We start from the raw sequence: 12,269 nt of genomic DNA on the forward strand, positions 1-12,269 counted from the left end.
TGCTGTACTATGTGAATTATATCTTAATAAAGTCATTTAAAAATGATCCATGATAACTACACCTATTCAACACAGATTACTATTGCTTTTTTAAAGTTTACTATTTGCCTGAGAGTTATTTTAGCAAAGTCAATCTTACTGGCCCTCACTTTCCTCAGGTCAAAATACCATTTTTATTGGTTTAGAATGTCATGATGCTTAAAGTTTTTACAACTATTAAATTTCCATGTTTATTTAAAAAGTGAACTTAAGCACACAAATACTGAATAAATTTGGAGGGTAATACCAAAGTACTCCCACTGGTGGGGGATACATTGTACTTTTTTAGTAGCTTTTAAAGAAACCTCAAAGTGCTCTATGTCTATTAACTTCTAAGTTCTTAAGAAGTTCACAAGAGTTGGGAATACATTTAATTTTTAAGTAATAATAATAATTACAACAAAATCCTGAATGTATAGCACTTGTTTTCCAAAATACCCCAATATCTTCACATAGATTATCATCAATTATTAATCTGTAATCAACACAGCACTCAAGATGGGCTGACATAGACATAATATGAAAAGTGAAAGGCACTTTGGAGACCAATACAGTTGCAATCTAGCTCCAAAGGAGTGAGGTCAACCCATAGAGATTTTGAAATAGAACTGGGCTATAGTATCCTGGTATAGTTACCTCCTGACAGTTTCCTTATCATCACTTCAACTCTTAATATGGTATTCCAAAGTGACTCCAAAACAGAGCTGATTTCAACTCTTTAGCATCCTCGTGCATTTCCTCAGTTTGTACTCAGTCACCTATATAGCTTGCAACTAGGCTATACTCTAGGAATAGGACCTCGGCTTGAAGATACCTGGTACAACAGAGAGAAGAGGCAGATATCTCTGTTATATTATAGTCCCAGGGTCAGAAACTAAAGAGAATTGCTTGCTTGCTTATAGTTTCATAGCTAGAAAGTTGACAAGATGGTCATAGGTTTTATTTTTCTAAGTCCAGATCTACTAATAATATAGCTTGGTAATAGAGTGCCATCAAAATCTTGGAGGATAACTACCATGGACTGAGAGTTTGGGTCGCAGCTGAATTCATATGTTGAAACCTAATCCCCAAAGTAATGGCAATTGGAGGTGGAGCTTTTGGGAGGTGATTAGGTTGTGAGAATGGAGCCCTCATGAATGGGATTAGTGTCCTTACAAAAGAGACCCCAGAGGGCTCCCTTACTACTTCTGACACATGAAGACTCAGTGAGAAGATAGCGATCTATGAATTAGGAAGCAGGCACTCACCAGGTACTAAATCGGCCAGCACCTTGATCTTGGGCTTCCCAGACTCTAGAACTGTGAGAAATAAATGTTTGTTGGTTTTCAAGTCACCCAGTCTAGGATATTTTTGTAATAGAAACCCAAATGGACTAAAACATTAGTCTTCATGGACTACACTTCCCCAGGCTACCTTGGTTCCCTAAAATCTCTACTAATTAAAATAAACGTGGGGCATGAAACTAATATAATATTGTGTCTACTATACTTCAATTTAAAAATATATAAATAAAAACAAACAAAAAAGAAAGGTGGGGCAAAGTGATGCCCCAAGAGTTCTATGCAAAAACTCTCTACCATACTGTCTCAGATCAAGTTGGAGGAGTTCTGTTATAATATAAGTAGAAATATATGGGCTTTTAATACATAGATTATAGTGAGGTTGAAAGCTGATCACAATCTTCTTTCAGCCAGCACTACAGCTATTTCTTCCTCAATCACACTGTGATAACTGTGGGCTGTGCAATATTTTACTTGAAATGGAATATAAAGAAGACCTGGACTAGCAGGGTTTCATTAACTTTCCAACTATGATGTCATAAGTACAAGAAAATTTATGTGCCAGGGAATGTATACGGAAGCTTGCACAGATTGTATTATTTCATCTATAGCATTCCTGTGAAGTATATATTATTAAGTGCATTATACAAATTAGGAAACTCTTACCCAGAGATGTTATGACACTTGCCTGAGGTCACATGAGTAGAAAGTAGCAGAGCCTAGATTTGAATCCAGGTCTGTCTGGCTCTAAGCCCATGCTCTAAATTATGTCAGATTGTCTTTCTTTAAAGAGATTACTTTTCCAAAAATATTGCTAAGATTTATTCCATTTAAAATGTTCTTTTATATAAAATACATTTTATTTCTTTAAAAGTTCTGCCAGGAAAAAAGATAAAGACTGTAAAAAGGTCTTTTTTTTAGGCTAAATTATCCTTTAGGGAGAAATCAGTTTACGAAAAATTAAAACTTAAACTTTGCACTCTCAAGCCTCCAAATATTCTAATAAAGTTGAAATTGTTAGGCTGCATGGTAAAGCAGAAAAAAAAAAACACATGATATATTTCTGAGTTGGAATCCTCGTTCTGTCATGTATTGGTTGTATGATTCTAGACAAGATATTAAAACATGGATAAAATGCTTATATGACCAGATTGCCATGAAGATTAAATGAGATCAGGTATATAAATTTACTGATGGTGCCTAGTACATGCAAGGTCCTCAACAAATCATAAATGTTATTATTATTACAATTATTAGGAACAACACTGCTGAAGGAATAAAAAGTACAAAAGAGGTGAATGAAAAGGGGCATTGGGAAGGATCTTAAAGGTATAGTTCAATGTTACTTTAAGCATGCTTTAGGAAAGAGCAAACACAGAAAAATGAAAAGATCCTTAATAAGAAATGTCTACTAATGATGATGATGGAGTACTATTCTGTTAGAGATAGGTGCCAGAGGGATACTTCCTATACTCTATTAATGCTTTTCATCTTGTAGCAGGGAGCTATAAGATAAAAGGAGTCAAGAGAAGTTGGTTTCTTATATTGGTTGATAATAGCCTGGAAGCATTTTAAATACAGATAAAAAATACTGTGGTTGAACAAATTAAAGGGTCTAGCTAGCAGCAAGAAAAAATGGCAAACATCCCTGCTTCGCTATTCAAATTCTCTAAAGCAGATTTTTTCAGAAAGAAGATCTATGGCCTTAAGAGATATTCTGAGGTAGGTTTATACCTCACTGTTGAGATTATCTGAAGCATATCTAAACAACTAAATATGTGACACAGTAAAGAAATAATGCTTATTTTTTTCACAGGTCAAAAATTGCTTTAATTCTTACTTTGAATGTGTCTCTTCTCTCTAAACATTTTTAAAAAGACAATTTGATTAACGTTGCACTTAATGTTTTAATAAAGCATTTACTTTTAGAAAAAAAACAGCTGGCTGAGTTACTGCAGGCTCTGATTTCTCAACCATTGTGGCCTAGAGAAATGATTGACTTGCCTGACTATATACCCAGGGAAAGCACCACTCATCTAGTGACATCTTCCTAAACTGCAAGTAAAAGTCATAACAGGAATAATCTATGTTCAAGAGGATGAGTCTAGCCAATTCAGTCCTATTTTAGTGATAGGAAATGCCATGCTTCCCATAAGGCTATTATTTCCTGAACAAAACTATTTGAAATGTCAGAAGATAGTTACCATGTTATAAAAATTATTATATTCCATGAAAAAAAAAGGATGCACCATTTTTAAACGTGACAAATAAAGCACAAGATTCTTTAAATAGTTGACCCCAAACCACTATTTAGAAGCAAACAAATCAAAGTACTTCAAAATATGAGTTAAGTGACCCAGATCTCAAGTCTAATTGATTACCAACACAATTTTTTAGACCAAACAAACTTTTATAAAACCTTTATAAAATAAACATACACATTACCTGGTAATTGTTTTGGTTTTGTGATAACCTCAATTGGTTTGATGATGCAAAATGTGAAGAAAAATTACTCCGTGATGGATTTGTATTACTGTACATTGTAGTAGATGCTGTATGTAATGAGGTCCGTGGTGTCAAATGGTATTCTCTGTTTTGATACAGTACATTGTCTGACAAGTCTCTAATATTCACCATTGGTGAATTTGGCATATTTCTTCCTGGTCCAGGCAAAACTGTACTTTGGTTCTCAGCTCGAAGGGAACTGCCACTTTCATAAAATCTTGAGTAGCTTGGTATCTGTGCTCCCATCAATGCCAACTCTTCCTCTCTGGCATACTCATCATCAGCATCTCCAGTCTCCATTGCAATGGACAAACAAGTTCCTTCTGTTGAACTAGGAGGCTTCTGTGGGGCATTTCCTCCCAGAATTCTCTGGGGGTAATCACTAACTGCCAATGAAAATACTTCACGGATTTCCAAGTTTTGTGTTCTGCAGTAAGGGTCTCTAATAGGTGGCTTTTGCCCGCATAAGTTATATGATGCTAGACCCGTGTGTTCAGGCTTATATGATCTTTGAATTCCGACTGGTTCAATTTTGCAAGGTTGGTGGCACACAGATGGCTTTTGTGGTACCGTCAACTCAGAGGCTTGCATTGAAGAGCTTCCATAGTGTTTCTTTGTGTGATTGTATACAGAGTTTCCAGCATTTAGCACACTTGTCTGTCTGGACAAAATAATTGTTTTTTCACCTAAGAGCAGAGAGGCATTTTTACAGTGTGCTACTTGTCTTTGAACAGGAATGTGCAACTGAAACTCAGTATCATTTTTACTGGCTGTTTTCTGACTAGGGATTTTATGTGCTTCTGTAATTTGTGTATTTGTATGTTTGGTTGTCCCTTGCCTACTTGATGAACTGGCTGGACTGTATATACCAGTTACAATGACATCATTATTGGGTGATATCCAAGAAGACTGTTGTCTTGAGGGTGGAGCAATATTAACCACATTTCTGACTGTAACGTCTGGAGCTGCCAAAGGAGTACCAGAAACAGTTCCTGTTGTTGCTGCTCCTGATTCAGAATTCTTACTACTCATTTTTCTTCTCTTATTGCCAACCCACGTCTGGAAGAATAAAAAAATGATATTATGGAAAAGTTCTTAACCAAAAAACAAGAAAAAAACAATTCCCATGTGATAAATTATATTCTCATTTGTCATAAAATCAAGGCCTATATAAATTTAAAAGAAAAAATTATACAATAAAAGAAAAAGTAACTAAAGTATAAAGTCAGAGGTAATGAGGGACCAGCACGTAATAAATATCTAGGAACTTTGATAGGAGAATTGTATTATTCTTCTTTTCCTCAAAACCCTTCCAATTAATGTGTAGCAAGAACCCTAAAATGTTTATATCCCTTGACCTAGTAAATTCATTTCTGGGAATTTACCCTAAAAGTAATCCTAGATGTATACAAAGTTTATATGCAAAGATGTTCATCATATTTATGTATAATAGTGAAAAATTGGAAACATACTAGAGGTAGGATGTTTAATGACATTGGAAAATGCTCATAGTATTGTTAAAGAAATATACACTAGGCATCTTCAGATTTAACAACTTCTATGAATATATCATAACTTGGTTAATTTAATATTGCTAGATATTTAGATTACTTTTAGAAATATTCACTATTTTAAACCATATAGCAATACACTTCACTGTGCATGCATCTTTGTACTATTGGTCCATTAGAATGCCATCTTTAGAAGGAAAATTGCTGGGCTTTTTGATATTTTCAAACTACCCTCCAACGTATACGAGTTCTGGTTTCCCCACACCCTCAACAACACTTTGCATTATCTTTTTGTAGTCTCTACTAGCGCAGGAGTTAAGAAAAGGTATATAATTGCTGTTTTGATTTGAGTTTCTCTAGTTACTACATCACTTTGATAGAGTTGCTTACTGATTACCTCTACTAATTTTTATATTAGGGTATTTGTCATTTTTATTTGATTTATAAGAGCAATTTCCTACTAGAGGTAGCAGCACTTTGTCACAAGTTGCAAATATTTTTCCCAGTTTGTCATTAATTTGTGGTAGTTATTTTCTTCTTTATGTTTTTCTCGATTTACCAAATCTTATACAGTGAATATGTATTACTTTTATAAACCCAAAATTAATAAAAATAATACCAGTGGTTGGCATTTAGAATTTGATTACAAACTATGTACTTTTATATAAGTAATTTATTATAACAATCTTAGTATTATTACACTGAATCATGATTCTTCTTAAAATATGCAATAAGAAATATTATGTTCCATAAAATTATTAGTAAACTTTATAATTATTTCAAAATGCATACCATATTATAAACTACCAAAACACATTAATCTATTAAGAATTTCAAAAAATAAATAAGTGAAAACATTAAATGAACTAATCTTGCACAAACACGGTGCAGAGTGTATTTGGTTAATTTTGTGTGATGTGCTTTTGAAAACCACATAAATTATCCAATTTTCAATGTATATTTATATTATATACAACATTAAATGTTGTAATACTATAAATAAAAGCTAACATGTATTGAATCCCCATTATGTGTTTTCATATATATTAGCTCCTTTGCCAGGTATTATTTTCTAATTGTATAAATGAAGAAACTGAGATTCAGAAATACTAACTAGCTTGTGGAAAGATATCCTGTCAGCTACTGGCAGAGCAAGGAATCAAAATCAATTTAACTTGACCTCAAAGAACATTCTCCTTCCACTATGGTGAGAAACTCCTGAAATGGAGTTGGCCACTTCTGTTGGACATTTTACTTTTATAATTAGTACTTATCTAATAAAATGTCCCAGAAACTGAGATGCTCCCTTTTGCTTCACATGAGGCTGTGGGAATTTAAAACTTACTCTTATTTAGCTTTACTAAACAGCAGAAGTGAGAATTATAAGCAGAGGGACAAATGAATATAAATGTCACAAGAGAAGGAGGCAGGGGAGAAAAACTAAAAGGTTCTAAAGTATACACTCAAGAGAAATATTTAAAAAGAAATATGTGGCTGCTTCCCACTAGCTGGATATATATATGCGTGTAGCTGATTCACTTTGTTATACAGCAGAAACTAACACAACAATGTAAAGCAATTATACTCCAATAAAGATGTTTAAAAAAAAAGAAATGTTTGGGGATATATATAATTTCAATTTATGGTTCAAAAAAGTGAATATTACAGATATTCAAAATAAGTCACTGTGTATGGCTTTTCAAATAAAACTATGCATAGGAAGCATGATGCATTTGTTTGTAATTTCAATATTTTAAAACTTTCAATGGGAAAGCATAGTGAATTGGTAAAATTTAAACTCAAGATCTACTACATCTGGAGGGCAACGCTGGGCAAGATTTCTAAGAAAACAAACAACCTACCATGTTCTCATCACAATACCTACCTTAACATAGGAATTTTAAGTGATCTTAGTGCACTGCAAATTTATGGCTTACTTTTATAGTTTTATAGTTCATATATATAGTTACTTATATAGTTTACTAGATATCTATATCATGTACCCATAAAAAAGTAAAATGCAATAGTAAAATGAATATCACATGAATATGAAACTCAGCTATCTAACAGCTTCACTTGTGCAGAATGCAACCAATATAGATGTCACAAGACCCATGTACTTTATTGAACAGACAACACCTGAACTTAAAACACACCTTATCTTATTTTACACATAATTTTAACAAACCTGGTATCTTTTTCTTTTTTAACAAAACAGGATGGGGCTTTGGTAATAGTGATTGCTGTTGAAAACACCTTGATAGCACCAAAACTAAGAATGTTCATTAAATACTACTCACTAAAGAGGAGAAGAAAGGAAAAATAAAAGAGAATTGTTGTGAGAAATCATTAAATGGTCTGGGGTTCTTTAGTAAAGGAGAAAGTCACTCCATATAACTTACCATGTTGTAAGCATTATTATTTTATAGCACAGTACAATAATTGATTTCCATAGTAAAACCCTGAGTCAAAAAGTAAAGGTTCAGTTATTTTCAATAGTCTCTATTGAAGTAAAGTAGGAAAGTATATAGTTAAGAAATATATTTTAGTAAAATGTTGAAAATAAAGAAAATGCATTACCTAAAGGTTACCAGTAACTGAATTAAATTTTACTAAAAGTCATTCAGTTACAGGATCCAAAATTTACCATTGCCTATAGAATGTAAATTTCTCATTCCAAATGTTTCATTAGTGAGAGAGAAAAAATGGGTCAATCAAATTGATATGATGAGCATTTGGGGTTTGGAACTAATAAAGTGATACTACATAGAAAAAAAGAAAGGCAATAAATTTGGGTAACCAATCCTTGGTGTCCATTAAATTCTTTTTCAGTCCTTTTTTAGAAAGTCAATGTCTCCAAACTTTTCCTTTTTCTATACCTCCTTCTTTGTTTTCCTGTTCCTTTACCCCACTATATATATATATATATATATATATATATATATATATATATATATATATATATATATATATCATGGATGTTTTAACCTTTTAAGTTCTTTTTACATTGGGATCAAGTTCTTAGTACAGTGAGATTTTAGTTCTTTTGAGGAAAAAACACAATAAATACTATATTAAAATAATAAAGGAAGATCTCTTTGAAGTAGACCTAGCAAAATACTAGGCTCAAATACTATATTAAAAATAATAAAGGAAGGTCCCTTTCAAGTAGAACATATAGACCTAGCAGAATATCAGGTGCAGGGGAGGTTGTGGAATAATGGGTCTATAAACAACTCCCTTCTCCTCTGGCTGGAAAAGCTGCCAAAATTGTGTTAAAATTTAGATTAGAAAGACTGAATTTCTGCAGAATAAACACTCTCCTAGAACAGAGAGAATGAATCTGTTTCACACCATTCCTTATAACTTACATAACATTTTACTTGTAAGCTTACGTTCTAGAAAGTTTACTTCTTTCATTTCCATTACTTGTTACAGATTTCACACCATTTGGAGCAAGATATAAACCTTTGTATTTCAACACTCTCAATATTCAAGTACAATCAAGTAAATTATTGGGGGAAGATTGCAATAGCAAATTGTAAATATGAAAGGTCACAGTCCACAAAGCAGCTGCCTAAGAAGACTTTTCATCTTAAAGTAATGGTAAAATAAGAGAGAAGAAAAGAAAGAAGTTATTGCAGAAAAAAATGAGTTTGTACTTATAAAATGGAAAACTCATCAACTTGAAATATTACACATTTTAAAATAATTTTTCTAAGTCAATTACATTTTTTCTCGAGGTTTTACTAAAGGTATTGCAAATAGGGAATTTAGAGCTATCAACAGGAGATATTTCTAGTTCTTACAAAAATCTGAGTATGATGGTTGATCACAGCAAACAAGAAACAGATATCCTGGATATTTCCCTCCTAGAACTGGTGGCATAATTCCCTATTTGAAGGTGAATATATCCTTCAGTCTTTAAATAATAGATTTTCTAAAGAATTCTTCTTATCAAGAGATTTTTATCTTTGGGGTCTTTAAAAGTTCCTCCAACAGAAAAATAAACTTAAATAGAAGTCCTTCTCTTACCAAATTAGCCTAATGAATGACAAGGATGGGAAAACTGCTAATCTTTGAATCCCTAAGGTTTCGCTCCAGGGAGATTTTTAGCCCGTTCAGACAATCATGAAAGGACCTATGCACTCACTATGAAATCTGTGACTAGTTCTGTTAGGTTTATCTTTTGCCTCCTCTCTATCACCTTCTCACTGCCTTTCCCAAATGTGTAGCAGCTCTGATTTTTACAGCTGAATAACAATGGTTGTGATAAAGGAAATTTTCCTCCCTAGGGATTTCTTGTCCCTTACTTGCTAATCCATTAAAATGCATACATTTTACTTAAAAGGAGGAAAAGATATTCATAAAAAAGATAGGTTTTCCTAAAAAGACAAAAATACTAAAGTCATAAATACCTGCTGGAAAAATTTAAACACAGCAAGAAAATATGCTAACTCCCTTGGTAAATGTTTGTTTTACTAATATCAGTTTGGAGGATTATATCTAGATAAATTCTAGGTGTAAACCAAGCATGAGATCAGCAACTAATCCTAAAGGTACCTATTAGTTCAAAGGACTGGGATTTTTAAAAGATATATTTAAAATGCAAAAGTTTTAGTGCTTTCAAGGTATTTATAGAAAACAAAAACATACTAAATGATTAGGTATTTATTAAAAAATAGTAATTTTATACCAGGGAAATGAAGCTGTTTATAGTTAGTGACTTCACACCCTGATAGTTTTTTTCATATTAAGCAATTATGACTTGTAGTACAAAGCTATAAATTCAAGAGTTTAAGACCTCAATACTTACCCTGACTACACTGAAGTCCAGCTTAGTCTCCTGTGCACACTGTAATATGAGTTGAAAGCAATTTTTACTTTGATTTGTCATTCCATTTTCATAATAACGCTGTAAAATCCTTTGTTGTTCTACAGTAAATACAGAACGTAGATTCATCTAAAAATAAAAGAAGATACTCTGAAAATTTGAATAAAAATTGGGTTTGTGTAGAATTTGCACGTTTTTGTTTTTTGATACAATTTCAATGCTTTCAAGCTGCAAGATTTCTTTACGTGAAATAATCCCAGTAATGGGCAATAATTTGTGTGCTAAAGGGAGAGAGGTTCTCAATGAATATTATGCATAATGTGAACTTTATTGAATTTGTTCAGAAAAAGTATCAACTTTAAAGACAAAAAAAAAAAAAAAGTGGAAAGCCCTTATCTGGTTAGTGTCAGTGCATGGAGAGAAAAAGCTTCTTTCACCAAAATAAATATTTATGGCTAGTAAAGCCAGAGATTGTGGCATGGTAGTAGCCATAGGTGATCAGTTATCAACAGGGACACTCACTGTTCTTTGTCAAGCAAGGCATCTGGCATATGTCTTACAGCCAAAAGCTGTGCTCCGAAACAAAAGGGTGCGTTTATTCTTTTATTTTTCTGGGATAAAGGGGTTCATTTTATATATTAAGTCAAAATCTCTCTTTAGGGCTTCCCTGGTGGCGCAGTGGTTGAGGGTCCGCCTGCCGATGCAGGGGACGCGGGTTCGTGCCCCGGTCTGGGGGGATCCCACGTGCCGCGGAGCGGCTGGGCCCGTGAGCCGTGGCCGCTGAGCCTGCGCGTCCGGAGCCTGTCCTCCGCAACGGGAGAGGCCACGACAGTGAGAGGCCCGCGTAACGCATAAAAAAAAAAAAAAAAAAAAAAAAATCTCTCTTTAAAGCTTAAAAATAAACAGGAAGTTTTAGTGACTGCAAATGTATTTGCTTTAGGCAATACTAACCAAAATAATTATTTTTAATAGCTGTAGTATATAAACCAAAATTAAAAATCATGTATAGTTTACTAAAAATATACCAAGTACTTTTAATCGACAACATCATAATTAGAGAAGAGAAATTTTAAAAGCACATTGCTCTTCTTGCCAATAGGCAAGATGTTTAATATTAAGGGAGAACAACTCTGTGAATCTCACAAATAAGAAGCAGGTCAAACTCTTCATAAAGGAGATGAATTCTAGTAATGCATTTTATAAAGAAGAACACATAATTAGATAAAGGCAATTTCAGGTTCCTCTTAAAAGCTGTCACACTAAAATTGTTATTCCTAAAAGCTGACAGAAAGAAAACCCTTTGCAAGGAATGAATCTCTTCAAAATTAGTAAAACAGTGACAACTAAAACAATATAAGCCAAACCAAACAGAAATCATTCTAGTATACTGGGTATGGAAAAAACTAAGTACATTGACATTGAAATAAAAAATAATTTCCATTTTTTGAATATTTTGAACAATAAAGCAGTTTCATAAAGAAATTAAAGACAGTCACATAGCCATCCTGTGAAATCTGTACACGACTTGTTTTCTTGACCATGCAAACGTTTTCCTATATAATGTTAAGAGATCAGATGAGAGAAAATTGCATGTGAGAGAGGGCAGGAACATTCAGAAACAAATAACTCCACTTTATGAAGGGGATCTCATTCAAGTACAACAATGTGGAAATGTAAACCTCTTATCTGCAACCAGACCAAATTTTCAAGGATGTTTGGGCCAGAGGACGATATTCATCAAAGCAATATTACTATGTTTGCCAGTTTTCAGAGCAATTTGGGGTTCCTTTTCCTAAGTGATTCAGCTACAGTCAGGAGAGGAGCCAGAAGATGATGGTCAAATACCTGAAATACCTCATTTGTTGTGGATTAAGTAGCAAGGTATCGGTATTCCAGTACTTTGGAATGAGATCTGAGGAGTGTGGTAAATTTCAATTCACTAATGCATAATATGGGTAATGGCTCTGATTCTTCTCTGTAGGGGTGTAACTACCATAAAAAAGCCTAGAGTACAAGATATGGCTGATCCCCAAGTGTATCACTATAGCTGCCTTATGTAGGAATGGTTTCCTATTGGTTGGCTACAACTGTTGCTCCAGT

The 12,269-nt window shown here is 33.4% G+C and overlaps 1 protein-coding gene across 1 annotated transcript in view; it reads right to left on the reverse strand.

The window, feature by feature from the left end:
• Window positions 1–10,298, reverse strand: part of HDX (highly divergent homeobox) — a 146,971-nt gene extending 136,673 nt beyond the window's left edge. Inside the window, exons 1-2 of the mRNA XM_065901211.1 lie at window positions 10,152–10,298; window positions 3,765–4,883 (exon numbers count right to left, since the gene is read on the reverse strand). Coding sequence (XP_065757283.1) covers window positions 3,765–4,883; window positions 10,152–10,298 — 1,266 coding nt within the window. The remainder of the gene's footprint in view (window positions 1–3,764; window positions 4,884–10,151) is intronic.
• Window positions 10,299–12,269: the final 1,971 nt, after the last annotated feature.

The sequence above is a fragment of the Phocoena phocoena genome, chromosome X (assembly GCF_963924675.1).
Source record: "Phocoena phocoena chromosome X, mPhoPho1.1, whole genome shotgun sequence".
Lineage (NCBI taxonomy): Eukaryota > Metazoa > Chordata > Mammalia > Artiodactyla > Phocoenidae > Phocoena > Phocoena phocoena.